Here is a 19,917-nt window from a genome sequence, read left to right on the forward strand (position 1 = left end):
ATATAGTCAGGCACTGAGCCAATATAGGCTTTCCTGCCTTCTACATACAATTTTCAAGTTTGTGCTGGGATTTATCTTTACTCCAGCCAGCCAGAAGGAGAGAAATGTATGGAGGGGCATGTATAAGAAGTTTGTAATTAGTTAATCCTGGAAAGGGTATGCATCATGCCCTTTCATGTTCTATTGGTCAAGACTCAACCCTGTGCCCAAAATTAACTGCAAGGAAGACCAGGAAATGTAGTCAAGTTGTGTGACTAGAAGAGGAGAACATGAGTTTGGACATTTAGCATTCTCTACTGCAACTGAGTTATGTTGAAGTGAGGTTATCCTGAAGATACCTTTTAGGATAAGCCAGAGGAATCACCCTAAAAACAAGCAGAAACGACCCTTGAAGATCTTAAGTTGGACATGAGTGGACAAAATCTTCTAAGTCAAGTCTGAGTTATTGGTAATCCTTCCATCAGTTCTGTAGAGAATAAATGAAAGGAGTGATCTATTTATGCTTGGGTTAGAGTGATAAAGCAAAAGAGGGTCATTCCCCTTGATAGGTGGCAGAGTCACATGAATGACAAAGGGCAAGAAACACCAAGGGAAATGTAACTCAGTGCTGCAGTCTGGGGTTCTTAGTCTTGTTAGACTTCCCACCAGGAGATTCTCCTACTTTTTGCCTTCAAGGAGGTTGTATATTTTATTTTTATTAAATATGACCACAATTGCCTACCAGGATCCCAATTTAGTTTTGGCCAATATATGGTAATTAAATTATATATGTAGGCATGGTACTAATAGTAGAGAAATAAGTAGCTTGGAACTTGGCTTGTTTATACAGTTAATCTTTGGGAATAATCTGCATTCTGCACAGACCCCAACTTGCATTCCTGTGACAGTTCTGTGGCCCTGTCATTATGATTTAATCCTGTGGTATAAGTGGGGCAGTCATAATTGGCAGAGAGGCCATGGCTAGTGATTGGCTCTGCAGTTAAGTACTTGGCACTAGCAGTTAAGATGCAACCATTAGTACACAATGCAGGGAGGCCAGTCAACTTGGCCTGAAGTTCCTTCGTTGTTTATCACAGTGTTTCTTTTTTACTGCTTTTCCTATGTCTGAATTCAGCTAAGGATATTCAGAAATCTCATCCAAACTTCTGGCAACTCTCTTCTTTTAACACTTTTGACTGATGACTTCATAAAGCCCCGAGACAGTGGGGCAGCTTCCAGATTCTGCGACTTCATTAGTCTCCTTGTCTATTCTGGGCAAGATAAGCAATCCTAGACAAATGGAGAGGCTGTTTGTCTCAACTGCCGAAGCCTTATGTTCCTCAGGGTTATGTACGTCGCTTAACTTTATGCTCTTCCTTTCCTAGCTTAAGCTTCTGACCTTGTTCAAATGCCATGTTCTATCTAAGTAATTATTTGAAGTGAGGTGGGCATTTCTGTTTACTTTTGAATTCCTTGTTTTGACTTTTCCTTCCACTGGATGCCATTTGTTTTTACCAGACCAGTTATGTTTCCTTTGATGACCACATCTTAAGGGCTTGATGAACTGGATCTTAGCAGTAGGCCTAAAATATTAGGGGGAAGAAGAGGGATAACTGAGAGAAGGAGGAAGGCAGATGTAATATAAATTAGGCCTCTATGAGGTATCTGGATGTGAATGTGAAATATGGTGGCAAAAATCCCATAAATTACAATAGGAAAGGACAAAGGAATAGAGATCAATGGTAGGCAGCATGGGAAAGTCACTGAGGTAAGGGCTAGGAAATAATTCTAGTGTGCTTTGCCTGACATAGGGGAGTGGAGAGATTGGGGTGATGGGTTTTTTTCTTTTTTTAAAATATTTATTTATTTAAAAGATTTTATTTATTTATTTGACAGACCAAGATCACAAGTAGGCAGAGAGGCAGGCAGAGAGAGAGAGGGGAGGAAGCAGGCTCCCCGCTGAGCAGAGAGCCGAATGCGAGGCTCGATCCCAGGACCCTAGGACCATGACCCGAGCCGAAGGTAGAGGCTTCAACCCACTGAGCCACCCAGGCACCCCAAGATTTATTTATTTTTTGAGAGAGAGAAAAAAGGAGAGCAGGAGAGGGAAAAGAGAGATGGAGAGAGAATCTCAAGCAGACTCCCCGATGAGTGTAGAGCCTGACCTGGGGCTCCATCTCATGACCTTGAGATCATGACCTTAGCCAAAAGCAAGAGTCAGATGTTTAACTGACTGAGCCACCCAGGTGCCTCCAATGGTTTGGGATTTTGGGGGGAAAATCAAAGAACTTCTTATTAAAACTGATGATAATATTTCTAGGCCAATCTTTCTGAGCTAAAAAGAGATATCAGAAATGCAGGCTAGACCAGCAGCACTTCTTAAGTTCCACGGGAGGTACAAATCAATGTGAAGGGTGTGTGTGTGTGTGTGTGTGTGTGTGTGTGCGCGCGCGCGCGCATGCACGCACATGCATGCATGTGTATGTGTGTGTATGGAGAGAGAGCGTTCATCCTTGCTTTCAGAATCCCAAAGGGAGGTGGTCCATGATCCATATATGGTTAAGAGTTACTGAATTGGAGGGGCGCCTGGGTGGCTCAGTGGGTTAAAGCCTCTGCTTTTGGCTCAGGTCATGGTCCCAGGGTCCTGGGGTCAAGCCCTGCATCGGGCTCTCTGCTCCACAGGGAGCCTGCCTCCCCCCATCCCACCTCTCTGCCTACTTGTGATCTGTCTGTCAAATAGATAAATAAAATCTTCAAAAAAAAAAAAAAAGAGTTACTGAATTGGAGGGACTATGTGTCCTGAGAGTAGTCAAAGCCATGAGGGAAATGAGAGGAGACAGTGAATCAAGGGCCATGTAAAACCAGTGTGGAATGAGAGTCACAGGGGACCCATTGTACCACAGCTCTTTCGTGAAGTCTGAGGGTCAAGCTTTAATGCTCAGAAGGGAAATTAGAACCCCACGCTGTGGAATCTGAGAGAGCATTTATCTCCATGTCAGGGTACTTGAAGTAGAAAATATGAAATCATAGGTTCATATTCCACAAACCTAATTTTATATTTTTTCAGACCTTTAACGTTGTTCAACAATGTGGTCTTGCAATAGCATTTTGTTTTGGTTTTCTATACTACCTTGTACTCAAACTCACCTTTTGTTCTACTCAGGAGATTTTCAGTCATCACCCAATAAAAGTCTACGCTAGTATCCAAAGGCACAATAAATAATATTTCTATTTTCATGAAAGCACTAATATCTATTTGTGTTTCTTCTAGCAAAACTGCTGAGTTCCTGAGCAGACTGGCTGCAGAGTTGCCAGACAGAAGTACCCATCAAATTGCTCTTCATGACCCACAGTCTTCAACTTGGGTAAGTGGGATGCCATGCAGGATTGCCATCTGGTACTTTGTAAAGAGGCATTTAGTGAATGAGGACTAAGGGCATAGAGTATCCTTATATCATAGATTGTTGGGACTAAAGGCAGATGACCTGATCTAAAACTTTGACTTCAACTGTTGCTTCCTTCAAACTATAAAACAATGCCGCACTTGTTATCTACATTATGGGCACCTTTCAGCCTCTGAAAAGCCTTTGAGCTCACATAGTCATCCATCTATTTTTCTGTCCTTCAGATTTTTATGTTTACATAGGGTCTACCAAGTGCATACAGTCTCTGCCTGGAGGGACTTTTGTTAAGTGAAGGAGAAAACCATAGTTATAAAGTGGACAGGTGAGTGTAGAGCATATAACAGAAAGTTAGAGCTTAAAGGATGAGTCAGTAACATGAGGAGTCATTCCGGGTGTCAGGAAGTAGAACATAAAAGCAAGAATTAAGGCATAATGGCAAGAAAATGCACAGCTTGTGTTAGGGAATAAGAGTTGTGTAGCTCACTCTTCTAGAGAAGGCTGAAGAAGGATGCAGGAATCATGAGGGGAGTCAGGTGGCAGTTTGGGTGGGGGTAGTTCATTCTCTAGGGTGTCTTGGGTACTGCAGGATGTGTGGCATCCCTTACCCCTGAGCACAAAATGCTAGTAGCATCCTCCAGACATCAAGACCATCCAGAAATGCCTCACATGGGAATCCTGTGGTGCTCCCAGTGAAACATTTGTATGATGCTTTGGAAAACTTGGATCTCATTCTTTGAGTGCTAAAGATACTAAAAATTTTCAGGGAAGGTTCAAGGTCAGATTTATATTTCGGCAGAATCATACTGGTAACCATGTGAAGGATGGCTCTAAAGGAATAAAGAGGCCTTTAAGAGGCTCTGTATTAGTCCAGGTGAGGAATAATGAAGACATGAAGTAGGTCAGTGGGTGGGAGGATGGAGATAATAGAGCATAGGTCAGAAAACCACTTATAAGGTCAAGTTGGCAGGGCCTTGGTTATTGACTAGCTAACTGGGGACACAAAAGTAAATGTAATTAAGGATGCCTCTGGGAAGAGGTTATAGTTGAAAGAAAAGATGGATTTAAGTTCTCTAGAGTGTTCACTTTTCCAGGGTTTGGATATGTAAAAAAGAGATTAGAGAAACCTGATCTTCATCTTCTCCATCCTCCTTTAGTGATCATGTTTTAAAATGTCAAGAACACATTATGGCACTTGTTGGGAAAAGTCATTATGCTCTTACAAAAGTTGAAATGTTTCTTATTTTTTTGGTCCACTTCTAATATGGTGTTCCAAGTCTAGAGTTGCCACAAATCCTGTCACATCTGTCATTCCTTCCCTCACTGCAGGGCCATAGAGGAGAGACTTGAGTAGCTGTAGGTAGTAGAGTTAAATCCTGTGTAGGGACAGTCCTTGATGTCTATCCAGATACCCTGTGGCTGTGAGGGAGGGAAGGGAAGTCAGCAACTGGATAGCTTTATCAACTAGGTGCTTGGCTGCCAGGATGGTCTTGATTTTGTTTGAGGGCTTCCCGAATCCTATGGTTTGAAACACCTGGCAAAACTGTGTGTGCCTGCTCAATTGCTTTTTAGCTTGTTTCTTCAATTTAACAAGATCATCCTGAATTTTAATATTGTTGTCCAAAACATGACTCATCTCTCCCAGAGCTGTGTTTTCTGTAGATTGATTAGTGCCTTAGTCACACGATCCTCAGAGCTATTAATAGACAATATAGGGCAGCATTGGACCCGGGATGGTTCTTTTTTTTTTTTTTTCTTTTTTTCAAAGATTTTATTTATTTGACAGAGAAAGATCACAAGTAGGCAGAGAGAGAGAGAGAGAGAGGGAAGCAGGCTCCCCGCTGAGCGGAGAGCCCGATTCGGGACTCGATCCCAGGACCCTGAGATCATGACCTGAGCCGAAGGCAGCGGCTTAACCCACTGAGCCACCCAGGTGCCCCCGGGATGGTTCTTTATGAGCTGCATTCAATAGCTGCTCCCCTTTCAACACCAAACTATTAATAATTTGTTGGTGTTCAATATATATATATTTTTTAAAGATTTTATTTTATTTATTTGACACAGAGAGATCACAAGTAGGCAGGGAGGCAGGCAGAGAGAGAGGGGGAAGCAGGCTCCTGGCTGAGCCGAGAGCCTGATGCGGGGCTCGATCCCGGGACCCTGGGATCATGACCTGAGCCAAAGGCAGAGGCTTAACCCACTGAGCCACTCAGGCGCCCCGGTGTTCAATATATTTTTAAGTGATTTTTTTTACCCATATTGTACTCTTCTCATTCTGTCTAATCCATATGCATAGAATGCCTCTGAGAATGCTCAGCAGAACCTTTTCTAACACTTTAGGAAAGCTGCATGTACACAGGGCACTTTTGTGACATGGGGAGAAGACACCAGCAGTTTGCCTCACCTATGGTCAGTGTATGGAATGTGAGCACTGTGTGGTACCCATTTATGTGGGATGTGATGAGCGGCAAGGTTTCAAGTTAAAAAAAATTTTTTTTAACATAATGCAACTTTTCTGAGAAATTATTCTTATCATACTTCCTTAAATGTGGATCTTCCATGGGCAGGTGGGAATCTAATAAATACTATATAATTCCATCAAGACACAAGAAAATTCCTTTGATACTCAAAAGAACTTCAGACAACAGATGCAGTGTTTACTTACACATGGATTGATACAGTTCTCTGTACTCTGTGTGTGTGTGTGTGTGTGTGTGTGTGTGTGTGTGTGGTCAGAAGTCCCAGCATCAACATGCCTTCCCTAAACATTAACATTGAATGTTTCCGGTTATACAAGAAATGGTTTCCATTCCACTTGGTTGTCTCAGGCCTCCTCCTCCATAGAGAATAATAATGTAAAAAGTCTCAGTTTGTTTAGCCACTGCCCAGTGGCTCCCTGTATCATTAAAGATAAAGTCAAAATTCTTTAGCTTAAACACAAAGCCTTTTCTGCCCTCTGCTCCCCTCCCTCCCTGCATGATACCTTTCTCTGCACAGAATCTAGGTCTCTGCTACTCCAAGTGTGGGGTATGGACCAGGAGCATGGACATCACCTGGGAGCCTATGGAGGCCTTGATGAATCTCAGGCCGCACTCCAGACCTGAATAGGAAGCTGCATTTTAACAGTCTGTGGTGGCTTGTGTACACATTAACGTTTGGGGGCACTGCTCCATAACTCATATCTTTCCAGCCATTTCCTTTCACTTCCGCTCCTTGGAAGTCCTAGTGCAGTTTGGTTAAACTTTTATTCATGTGCCACATGTTTTTAAAAAGTCAACACTTAAAGAACGACATGTGTCCCTTCCACCTTTTCCATCTCATGCCCACTCCCAATATTTTAAACTCCTTGTATGTAATTCTAGTTAACAATACTGGGCTGTGTATTTGAAAGTTGCTAAGAGAGTAGATCTTAAAAGTTCATGTCATAGGGGCGCCTGGGTGGCTCGGTGGGTTAAGCCGCTGTCTTCGGCTCAGGTCATGATCTCAGGGTCCTGGGATCGAGTCCCACATCGGGCTCTCTGCTCAGCAGGGGGCCTGCTTCCCTTCCTCTCTCTGTGATCTCTTCCCTTCCTCTCTCCTACTGTGATCTCTCTCTGTCAAATAAATAAATAAAATCTTTAAAAAAAAAAAAGTTCATGTCATAAGGAAAACACTTTGTAACTATGTATGGTGACAGATATTAACTAGACTTATTGTGATCATTTTGCAGTATACACAAACATTGAATCATTATGCTATACACCTGAAACTAATATAATGTAATGTCAGTTGTGGCTCAAAAAAAATTTTTTCCCATTGCTGCTGTAATAAATGACTGCAAACTTAGTGGCTTAAGGCAGCACAGATTTATTCCATTACAGATCTGGACGTCAGAAGTCAGCAATGAGTATGAAGGGGCTAAATTAGCTTCTCCTGGAGGCTCGAGGCAGGCTCAAGGAATCCGTTCCTTGCTTCTTCTAGCTTCCCTTTGGCTACCGACACTCTGGCTGCTCAGCACGTGGCTGCATCTACTCTCTGCTTTCATCTTATGTCAGTTCCCTTTGACTTTCTTGCCTTCCTCCTGTAAGGACCCTTGTGATTACACTGGGCTCACATGGATTATCCAGGATCCTCTTCTATCTCAGAATCCTCCATTTCTGCAAAGTCCCTTTTGCTATAAGGTGACATTCACAGCTTCTAGGCATTGGGATGTGAACATCTTTGGGGCGCCATTATTCATTCTATCACATTCTCCTAGCTGTTTGTTATTTGGATTCATGTATCTCGTAATGTATAGATTACTATTGCTTGACTAATTAAGTTTAGATTTTGTTAATTTATTCCTTCCCTTCCATTCTCCTAAAATTCAGTATTTCATGCTTTCTCTTACTATGGCTACATAATTCTTTTCTCACTGTCAATCCAGTTAGTATACTTTGCATTTTCTTTCTTTTATGACTTCTCAAAAATTGTGTTTTAACATTTGCTTAGTTTCCTCTGAACATCTGACTGCCCTCCTTCAGATTTTTTTACTGTGCCAACAAGTGTCTCTGGTGCAAATTTCCGCACAATTTTCCATTTTGTTCCTGTGAGATAACCTGTCAATTTTGTTTTTTTTTCCCTCCTGGAACCAGCCCTTTTGCAGCACTCTTCTGCCTTAACCTGGACCGGTTGTTCATTTGGCCTCCTACACAGCTGTTGTTCTGGGACTTTCCTTTCACAAAATGGTCCTCAACCTCATCTATACATGGGAATCACCTGGGGGGTGTTTTAAAATTCACTGATGCCTGGGTTATAACCTCAGAGATCCTCTTGTATTATGGCCTGGGCTTCAGGGCATTTAAAGCTCTCCAGGTAATTCTAACGTGTAGCCTAGGATAAGGCTCGCTGTTTTAAGGTCATCCAGGGAATTGCTCTTATTTGTTTTCCTATGTTGGGTTTCCTATTTTCTATTTTCCTGTTTTATTTCTTTGTTTTGATGGAGCATATTATTTGGTGGCCTCCCCAGAGAAGAAGCATGCTCAGGTCATTGCATTTCTGAAACTATCTTTATTCAGTCCTCACACTTAGCTTGTAATTTTCTGGTAAGTATTCCAAATTAGAAATAATTTTCCTTCAGAATTCTGAAGGCATTGCTATTCTACGTTTGAGTATTGGTTCCTGAGAAATCCAAGGCTATTTGAATTTCAATCCTTATATATAAGGGCTCTACCCTGCTTCTCCTGGAAATATTTTAATATCTCCTTCCCCACCCCCAATCGGTATTCTGTAATTTTGAAATGATGTGTCCTAGTATGAGGGTCATTTATATTCATTTTCAGTCTGGAAACTCATTTCTAGTTCTAGGTTTTCTAGATTTTCTTGTGTCATTTCTTTCATTCATTTCCCTTCATGTTCTTTAAGGAATTCTTATTATTGAAATCCTAAGATTTATTTTCTTCTTTGTGGAAAAAAAATATTTTTCTCCTTTAATTTATCTTTGACTTTTTTTTTTCTCCTCCTTGGCATATTGGGTTAGACAAATCCCCAGTCCTTTCCCTCCTGAGTGTCTCCTTTCCTGTCATATGACTGCCACACACACACACACACACACACACACACACATCTGCCAACAGATGTGTGGGGGCTTGCCTCATACCAACTAATTCTGTGACAACAGTCGGGGGTCCTATAGTTTAACTCAGTTCGGACACTATCTACCTGGAGGTTCCCACAGGTTAAGGGCTCAGTCCCACAACACTGCCCTCTCCTTCAGATGCCAAACTGCAAGTAGTAGGTCCTAGGTTACCCATAACTTCTGTCCAGCATGGCTACAAATTGTGGGTTCCCATGGCCCCCTTCCTGGGTTCCCTTAATTTTGTAGAATGGCTTAGTTCAAGGGAAACACTTACATACATTTACCAGTTTATTAAAGGATCTGATAAAGGATACAGATGAACAGCCAGATGAAGAGATGCAAAGAGTAAGGTCTGGGAGTGTTCTGAGCTGCAGGTGCTTTTGTCCCTGTGGGTTGGGATATGGTCACCCTCCCAGTGTGGATGTGTTCATCTACCTGGAAATTCCCAGAACCCTCATATTTTTGGGATTTTGTGAAGGCTTTGTCACATAGGCATGATCAATAATTAACCCCATATTCACCCCCTCTCCCCTTTCTGGAGGTTTGGAGGGGACAGATCTGGAAATTCCAAGTGTCTAATCATGGCTTGGTCTTTCTAGTGACCATTTCCCATCCAGTAGTCCATCCAGCAAGCCTCACTGGAAAAAAGATGCTATAATGCTCTTAACACTTAGGAATTTATATGGGTTTAGGAGCCCTGTGTAAGGGATGGAGTCAAAGAAATATGAACCCAAGAGATGCTCCTAATGCTCTTATCACTTAGGAAGTTACAAAGGTTAAAACCTTTGTTGATATCTGTGCCAGGAATGGGGGCAGAGATGTATGTGTGCATGTGTGTGTGTGTGTGTGTGTGTGTGTGTATGTGTGTGTGTGTGTGTGTGCACATTTATGTTTTCTGTTATCTCACACATTTTCTTAACTATCTTCTGAATATTTTACTGGCCGCCTTTGTGGAGAGGGAAGATATTTTTATTTTCCAGGAGCTTCTCTCTTCTTTGTTGCTTTTTAAAAATAGCAGCCTTGGGGCGCCTGGGTGGCTCAGTGGGTTAAAGCCTTTGCCTTCGGCTCAGGTCATGATCCCGGGGTCCTGGGATCAAGCCCCGCATCGGGCTCTCTGGTCGGTGGGGAGCCTGCTTCCTCCTCTCTCTGCCTGCCTCTCTGCCTACTTGTGATCTCTGTCTGTCAAATAAATAAAAATCTTTAAAAAATAATAGCAGCCTGTTCTTGTTTCATGGACAAAATATCACCTTCTGGCTCTCAGAGGACTCAGAGCAGGGAGCAGAGGATAACTTTGAAGAAGGGAGTCTGGAAGCTCACTACTCAGTATCCCGGACTTTATACAGTCCTTTCACTCTGCATCTGGGGTTTGACCACCATGAGCTTCCATGCTAGGTGTGCCTGGTTTAGTTTATCCAGAGAATACCCTTCTGATTTACTGTCAGAATTGGGAGAATTACTGGCTGAATTTCCAGGGTGGGAGCAGACAGAGGCACTTTCCTATCTTTCATCCGTCGTCCTCACCAGCTGTTGCATCCTTCTTGGGCCCTCGTGTTACTCTGTGGAGAAAAGCGGCTTCTTGTGGGTATCCTCCATCCCAGCCAGCCAGCATGTCCTTTGTTTCGCTCTTTTCCTCTTTTTGCTTATTGTTTCTTAATCTTCCTAGGTTTTTGTCTGGGAATACAGATGTATCTTGGTTTCTGAATGTAGAGTTTGACTCATCTTTTCCTCTATTTGGGGTAATTTTTGAGAGAAGGATGGTGCAGAAACATATTTATTCCACCATCTTGAAATGGAAAACTAATGCTTGTCACGGGTTGAACTGTGGTCTCCCTGCCCACCCCAGAATTCATTTGTTAAAGCCCTGACCCTCTGTACCTCACAATGTGACTATTTGAGATTGAGTCTTTATAGAAATAATCAAAATAAAATGAGGTCATTAGGGTGGGCTGTAATATAACAGGAGACGTGTCCTTATAAAAGGGGAATCTGGACACAGAGACAAATGTGTATTCCACGAAGATGATGTGATAAGACAGGGAGAAGATGGCTATCTACAAGCCAAGGAGGGAGGCCTAGATCCTTCTCTCCAAGACTTCAGAAGGAACCAACATTAAAGATACCTTAATTTTTGAACTTCCAGTCTCTAGAACTGTGAGACAATAAATTTCTGTGTATTTAAGCCACCCAGACTGTGTACTTTGTTATGGCAGCCCTAACAAACAAATACCATGCTATTTTTCATTTGTTCACACAGTAAACTTCCCCCTGCTTCGTCTGATTCCTACTCGCTATTTTTCTTTTTTAAGATTTTATTTATTTATTTCAGAGAGAGAAAGAAAGCACAAGCAGGGAGAGGGAGAAGCAGACTCCCATGCTGAGAAGGGAGCCTGAGGTGGGGCTCAATCCCAGGACCCTGGGGTCATGACCTGAGCCAAAGGCAGACGCTTAACTGACTGAGCCACCCAGGTGCTCCCCTACTCACTCTTTAAAACACAACTTAATGTCAACCCATTTTGAGAAGGTGTTTGTTTGTTTGTTTGTTTGTTTCTTTCTTTTTTTTTTTTTTTTAAAGATTTTATTTATTGATTTATTTGACAGAGAAAAAGCACCAGCAGGGGGAGCAGGAGACAGGGAGTGAAGCAGGCTAGGCTCCCTGCTGAGCAGGAAGCCTTATTTGGAGCTCCATCCCAGAACCCTGGAATCATGACCTGAGCTGAAGGCAGACACTTAAGCTACTGAACCACCTAGATGCCCCAAGAAGGTGTTCTGATCCAGTTTAATTAAATGTCCTTTTAGCTTCTTCTGTCATAATACCCATCATGCTGCACTGTAATCATCAGTTATCTTGTCTGACTTCCACACCAGGCTCTGATCACTTAAGGTCTGATATCATGTCTTATGAAGTGATTACACATAGTGGCTTGCATATTATTTATTGAACATATGTATTATAAGCATAGCTTTTGGGGAAGGGTGAGTTAAAATGTATATTTTGGTTGAATAACAAAAATTTAGTATTGATATTATATTAATACTTAGTGATAGAAAAATCATGTGAATACAATGACAGAAGTTGCAGGATTTAGAACTAAGAAAAATTGTGATCAAAAGTTCCCCCTCCCCCATTATTTTTGAACAGAAACTTCCTGTTCTGCCTGGGAATCACAGCTGGGTAAGCAAGAATTAGGATTCCAAGTAACTTTAAACTCTTCATAGTTGAAGAGCCATGTGACTTCCCAGTTTCTGTGGCCTTATAAATGACACTTTGTGACTAATCCCTGTCTTTTTTTTCTGAGTGAAAAACTAGGACCCCTATTCTGATAAAAGGCCAATAAAGTGGTTATGTTAAAAGGAAATTATACAAATAGAATTTAGATTTCTCACTCAACCATCATATCTGCTTTAACTAAATATTTTATTACTCCTTTTAATCTCTTGAGTAGAAGATGTGTGTCCCTGGTCCATTTTCCTCTTTCGGGTCTTATATGGAATATCTGTGATAAAGGCTAGCCTTCTCTAAGTAAAAAGAAGAGAACCACTCATTAGAGAACAACTCTCCACCTTCAGTGTCTTATCACAGTTCTCTTGTGCTTAGGATTTAGATAAGAGAAAATCCTAGGATATTTTTGCTTGTCTAATGAAGCAGGGTTTGAATGTGTGAGGGCTTCCTGAACACATCTGGAATTCCACTCCAGATGTAGTAGTACTGCTGTAGAAGGCCTCTCTCCCTTCCTGGCAAGTGCTTATTATTTGATGGAATGTAGGTTTTTATAGTGACAGAAAATGGGGGAATAAATTAAGAAGTGCTTGAAGAAAAATTATAGTAAGGCAGTGGGGGGCAGCCTTCATAAGCTTTATGGGTTATTAGTCCAAAGAACAAGGCCTGAAATACGTAGTATGCTGCCCTGATGCTGCTGGTAGTTTTATGGGAACAATGGCATTTCCTACATATTAGCTTATCAGGCTGCCCTCTCTACCTTACAGAGGGTGGGCTACAAATCACTGTGAGCCAAGAAAGTATACGACAAATGAACAGACAATATACTTGAAATCTCATAAATTCCAGAAGGCACGGTCACTATGCCAGTGTGTGAAACCCTGTCATGCTGGGTCAGTGGGACTAGAGGGCATCCTACTGTGTGTGCTGCTTCTCCCAACAAGGCCCCTTGAGGCTCTAATTCAGCCAGAAGTAATGACCCTTGTGCTTCTGAACAGCCTTTGTTTTCCTTCTCAGAAATAAAAATGAGCTTCAGGTACCGATGAAGGATGCAAAGACTTAGAAAGAAATGCATCTCTGGAATGTTATGGTATCAATCACCAGCTGACAGGCTATTTAATAGGCTACCATTAATGAGCAGTAGGTATGTCAGTGCTTCGAAAGTCACTGTCTTTGTTGCTTGTCTCTGAGATTAACTGATCAGCTACTTGGAGTCTATATAATTTACAGAAGAATATAGCTTTATTTGAGAGCAATATTTTTCCTAGGCAGGGCCCACATTTACATGTGTAAGGCCTTAGTTGAGTTCCCTATATGTTGAATACAACAGCATTTTAGCTGAGCAGCAAAGGAGTGGGAAAGGCTGAAGGAGGGACAGCCCAGGCAAGGAGGAGAATGGCAGAATCAGGGCTTCCGAGTCTGACGAGCTGCAACTGGAACTCCACTGTGGCCTTGTGGTCCGGTCAAATTAGTTCACATACCCAAGTCCATTTCCTTATCCACAAAATGAGGATAAAATCTACTTCATAGAATTTAAGGGTTAAATAAAGTACTAAAAATAAATGCCTGGCGATTTAATGCATTCGTGCTGTTGTAAATGAGGTAAAATCTATAGATTTTCCTCCTCCTTGATGGGCTTATTCTAAGTCAGTTTCATCGCCATGCTCTCTGCTTACCAGAGTCTAGTTAGAATTGATGTTAGTTGGAATATACTTGAAATAGAGGAAAGTTAAATATGTTTTTCAAATCCTTACAACTAGAAGAATAAACTATGTTGATTATCTCTGAGGGGTATTTTCTAAGCTTAATTAAACAAACATTTAGATCATCCTTTAAAATGTGCTGGATGATTATGCATATACTAGCCTTGTTTTTATATATCCCCTGGGACATCTTCAGACATATGCATAAATCACTCCATAAGCAAGTGTCTATGGAGAGCTTACTGTATGCTTGGTGTAGAGGTTGAGTTATTAGAACCAGTCCTGTGGTAGGCAGACTAGTATATTGTGGCAATGCTTTTCCCTATGATTTTTTTTTTCTCCTATACATTTACAGGCCAGAAGCCGGGCTTATAAGGATTCTCTAAAGGAAGAAGAAAACAAAAAATTGCAAAAGATGAAGGAGGAACAACATCAGAAGGTACTCATAAGAACTTTTAGTCACTGCTAATTATCTGCTTGTAGTACTAGATAATTTTGAAGGTATTTCTGAACAAAAAAATTTACATACATGAAAATTATTTAAAAAAAGCATTAAAAATAAAAAGTGAGATTTGGGCATATTTTAAGAATATGATGGGGTGTGGTCAACTCTCATGGTACTTAGCTTCCTAAGGGGGCTGGAGTGTATCTGCTATAGGTGGGCCAGTAATTCAGAAGATAACCGAATACTCATGAACTTCTGATCTACAGAATATATCAATGTTGCTGTCATTTTTCAACCCAAAGACATAGGAAACTATAGTGTTCAGAGAATACTATAATGCATAACAAATAGCCATAAAATGTTATGAAACTAGCTTAAATATTCACCTAAAAATACCCATAAAACAAGGATACTCTATACATGTACACAAATATATGAGGTATTCCAAATGTTTTGAGAATAGAAATGAGTGAAATGAATGCAGAGCCTCCTAAGAACAGTGCTTAAAGGGCAATTCGCATTAGAATATAAAATTTCTGGCATGAGAACTGAAAACATTCAATGTTGTGACTTGATGGTCACACCTGCCTTTTATACATTGCTCAGATGGGGCCAGAAGCTCCTCAGCATGGGATGAGAATGAACACCAGTGCTTAGCTCTATGGTACCACTTCATTCCATATCTTTTGTTTTTTAATTTTTTTTTATTTATAAAAGATTTTATTTATTTATTTGACAGAGAGAGAGATCACAAATAGGCAGAGAGACAGACAGAGAGAGAGAGATGAGGAGAAGCAGGCTCCCTGCTGAGCAGAGAGCCCCACACGGGACTCGATCCCAGGCCCCTGGGATCATGACCCGAGCCGAAGGCAGAGGCTTAACCCACTGAGCCACCCAGGCGCCCCTCATTCCATATCTTTTAAAGAACAAAATTAATTATTTAGGTAGTTGGACACCATTATCTTCCCCATCATTCTCATTTTCCAACTTCTCCTCTTGCCGTATTGGTGGTTGATAAATCCTGTCATTTCTTCCAGAATATCTCTCAAATTTATTTCTTTTTATACAATTAACTTGAATTCTAACTCTCATTTGATTTTTTTTGAGTTGATTTAAAATTTTTCCTTATGTCTCTGCTGTACAACATAACTTATTATAGCAATTATGTGTAAAATCACTTTATGAAATAGACTGTATGTAACTAATTGGCACTGCTATAATTTGACCCTTTTGAGTGCTATCCTCCTTCCAGCAATGGTCAAGCCCTTACTCATTGTTCCCATCAGCATATCTTATAGAGGACTTGTGTCACTCAACTGCTTTGTGCATAGCAGATAATAATTAAATCACTGGAAGAAATAATTTAAGTAGTAAATTTAGTTACTGAGCTACTATGTAAACAATGAAGAAACCAAGAAAAATTTTTATTCCTTTATGGTTTTTTTTAAAACATCTTTTTGTTTTGCCAAAGGCCTCATATTGAAATCCACAATTTAATAATTAATATAGTAAGATTCTAAAGCAATTAGCATGTAGAAGCTAAGTCCAATATACACTCATGTTTTATTTTCAATAAGTCTGTGAAGTGACATGTAAATGTTAGTCTATTTTTGTGACCTTTTAACTTAATATCCAGTCCTGAGGTACTTAGATACTGAGGAGAATGTTGTGAAGTTGGTATAAGATATACTTATATAAAAACAACTTTTAGTGAATTTTAAATAGTACTTTATAAGGTTTGGTGGAATATTTACAACGTAAAAACCATTAAAAGTAGAACATTTCACAAAGAGAATGCTCAACAGATTAGAAAATCAGATCTGGGATTTAATTTTCAGGTTGAGCAGTTATTTTAAACAGTGAAAATCAAGCTTTTTATTTCTTAATCTTGTTTTTCTTCTAGAGTTAGACAAATATTGATACATATTTTCTGGTTATTGATTGAGCATATTTTTTGCATAAATTATTTCCCTTTACTTACTGTAGCTTTCAGTAAAATGAATAATTTTGGCATACACATAATCCCATCATTAGAGTTTTCAATAACAGTAGAATAGAGAAGGGTAGTTACCTTATTTTTATTTCTCTTCCTTTTTGTTCAGTCTGTTGTTTACATGTCTCTGAAGGCATTTCCTGATTGGTAGAGTCTCTCATTCTATATCACTTCTAAGATTTAGCTTAAGAAAACAAGCATCAGGTTTATGCTAAGAAGATACAGAAAAAAACAAACAAACCCAGACGTATAACATCACATCTATTCATGTGTTTATTTATTTCAGTCATTCAACAAATACTTAGTGAATACCCACGATGAAGTGATTCATAAGCAGATAATCTAGGTTAAGTTGAGGTGATAGCACATTTATTTTGCTTTGTGTATCTCTTTCACACTCTTTCATTACTCTGATCTCTGGACACAGTAAGTTCTTCCTTAAGGTTAGCCTATATATATTTTACATTTAATTCAGTTTTCTCTTCATACAAAAACTTATTTATAATTCCCCTTTTCTCCTATATACTCAATATGTTCTTCTCATCTGACTACATTTTTGTTGTGGCAAACAAATACATTCACTCTTGCTTTTCTAAAATAACCCCTTCCTTGATTCTGCTATCCTTAGAGATACTATTTTTTCTGTTTCTACTGGAAAAAAAAAGACAAAGGTAATTTTACTATAATCACATCTTTATTATTAATTTTGCCCTTTCTTCCTTATGTTCTGATTTATATTTAGAAGTGCTCATACTGAAACCTCTCCAAAGGTAAACTCCTTCTGATCATTCAATTCAGTGGTCATTTTGCAATCCCCATCTCCCTGTAACTCTGTAACAGTATTTAATATCAGTTTGAAGTTTTCCTTTTCTAGCTTTTTTTTTTTTTCCTGGTGGATCTATCTCAGAGTAATCTGTCCCAGTATCCAACCATCCATCCTATCAACAAACATGTATTGAACTCCTACTATATTTGGAGCCTTTTGCAAGATGCTAGAGGTTCAATGAAGAACAGGACGTCAGGGATCTTCACAAAGTTTGCTTCTTAATGGAGGAGACAGACAATTAAAAGGAGACAAAGAAATAAACAACTGCATTTTTAATTTATGGCAACCAATCACTTTGCAGTAATTAATGCTGCAAAGAAGGAAATTGCGCATTGTGATAACTTCAGGGTGGCTTATTGAATACTGTTGATTACCTACCTTTCTCCTAAAACCCTGGGTTCTTTTTTTTTTCTCTCATGTATACATCCTACTTAGCATAGCCCATGTTTCAGAGAAGGCAGGCATATCCAAGGCCCAGGGATCTATTCCCAAAGGGTCTAACTGCTCGTGGGTATTCCATTCTCCTCAACTGTTAACTGACTTAGCTATGGGCACAGGAAATTGTTCCAACCAATGAGACTTAATGGAAGTCTGTTGTTCAGTACAGATTTTTGCCATTATGAAATATACTAGTCTTCCCATTTAATAATTTTCAGCTTGATTTCTTTTTTTTTTTGCCTTTTTATTTTGTCTGATTCTAATATTTTCTTTTAGCTTTTTTGTCTGAATTTATACAGCGATTTCCTTTTCCATCACTTAATTTAACCTCTCTGTGTCTTTTGTCTTAAATTATATTTCTGGTGACAAAAGTAGCTGTTCTTCCTTTTACCCCGTTTCATGGTTCCTTTTAATTTAATATATTCTCACTTATTGTGATGACTAGTGCATTTGTACAAATTCTCGCTGCTTAATTTGCTTTTTAGCTATATTTTCTTTCTTGTTTTCTGTTCTCTGTTTTTTTTGACTTTCTGAATTTTTTCTGTTCAATTTTTTTTTTCCTTTCCTCCTTCTTTTCTCTCCTGTCTTTCCCTCTCTCCTCCCCTCCCTAGTGGTAAGAAATTTCAGTGTTTTGTTTTTGACCTTGTATGACCTTTGGTCTATTTAATTGCAAATAGATTTTGGAGTCTGAGAACTGTTCTTTAAATCTCATATTGTTTTCCTTATACTTCTATCTGTTCGGCCTTTTTCATTACATTCTGGGAGAAATCTTTAATTAGATCACCCTGCTTACTAATTTATTTCATAAGTTTCCATTCTGCTTATTTGGCACTTGTATTGAATTTATTTACCAAGACTGCTGACTTTTTCACAGCAATATTATGCTTTATAAGCACCATCTTCTTTCTGATTTCTTCATTGATGGTAATTACACAAACATTAAAGTTTTCTGTTTACCATTTTAACTTTTTTTCCCTTTCCATTTAAAGTTTTATCTCCTGTGATTTTCTTTCTCGACTATATGATTCTTGGTCATCTTGTTTCTTTGGGCATGCTGCCAAATGAGGTATTTAGGAGCTTGTCATCTGGGAGTAGTAGCCTCTTTTTCTCCTCTAGTCAAGTCGGTACCTGGGACACTGTCCTGTTTCTCTGAGCCCAGATATCCCTCCTCCATTCACTGGTTACCCAGTGGCCCATGTCTGGGCTGTCTGCTGTGTAGTGCAAGTGTGGGAGGAAAAAGAGCCCACGGCCAAGCTGCTCTCAATGAACTTCTCCAACTCATCCTTTTCATGACTACCTCAGTATTACCTCTCAGAGCTCTTTCAGAGGCACAGCTAACTCAGCTCAGCTTATCCTGCACATTTGTTTCCCTGTGTAATTTATCCTGTCTCTTTTCTACTATTCAGAAACTTAAATAGATTTCCAATAGGCCAGTTGCACTTTTTGCATGTTTATTCACTTTTTATAGTCATTTGGAAAGTAAAAACAAGCCAAAAAATAGGAGAATACTGAAATAATTGGGTGACAAAGAAAATTATTATAGAATATATAAAAAATTATGAGAGCATTTTATGGGGAATGCGTACAAAATTGTATTCTGAGACATTGTACTCAGAAAAGAAGAATCATAACTTTTAAATCCAATCAGTATTAAGAAAGAAATGAATTAAGCATCCAATCTAAGAACTCAGAACATGAACCATAAAGGATAGTGAAGGCAGTAATTAAGATAAGAACAGAAATTAATAATAACTTCAAGAAACAGCTGTTATAAAAATCCAACAGCTTGTTTTTTGATAAGGTCAACAAAATGAACAAATCTATGGCAAGTCTAATCAAGAAGAGATCAGTAAAAATGCAAATACACAACATTAGAAATGAGGAGCCAGAACCATAGATTTGGAAAAGATTAAGCTTATATTATTGTAGATAGTGCTATGCTAATAAATCAAATATGGGGATTAAGTGAATGATTTTACAGGGAAATATAAAACTCAAATGATTCAGAGTTAAAACAAATAAAGACAAATGAAAATGCAAGTGATTTCTAAAGTTTTCTCTTTCTAAAGAGATTTCTAAAGTATTCTCCCTTAACAAGCTAAACTTGGAAAATTTTACAGAAAATTCATTGGGATTTTCAAGGAACAGTATTTTTTCCTATGCTTTAGGAACAACTTGCTTTAAGGTTGTTTCAGAGCAAGGAAAAGATGAAGTAATTTAGAATTAATATTGAACTGTACTCTCCAAGATGTCACTGCCTGATAAAGAGAACACACACACATAGAAACTTATAGAGGTTAAATTTGAAAGAAAATTCTA

At 39.4% G+C, this 19,917-nt stretch overlaps 1 protein-coding gene across 3 annotated transcripts in view; it reads left to right on the forward strand.

The window, feature by feature from the left end:
• EPSTI1 (epithelial stromal interaction 1) overlaps positions 1-19,917 on the forward strand; it is an 83,145-nt gene that overhangs the window by 43,818 nt on the left and 19,410 nt on the right. For all 3 annotated transcript variants that reach the window (XM_059377766.1, XM_059377768.1, XM_059377767.1), the window contains 2 exons: positions 3,251-3,344; positions 14,252-14,335. In XM_059377766.1, coding sequence (XP_059233749.1) covers positions 3,251-3,344; positions 14,252-14,335 — 178 coding nt within the window. The remainder of the gene's footprint in view (positions 1-3,250; positions 3,345-14,251; positions 14,336-19,917) is intronic.

This window comes from Mustela nigripes, chromosome 15 (assembly GCF_022355385.1).
Source record: "Mustela nigripes isolate SB6536 chromosome 15, MUSNIG.SB6536, whole genome shotgun sequence".
In the NCBI taxonomy this organism is placed as follows: Eukaryota; Metazoa; Chordata; class Mammalia; order Carnivora; family Mustelidae; genus Mustela; species Mustela nigripes.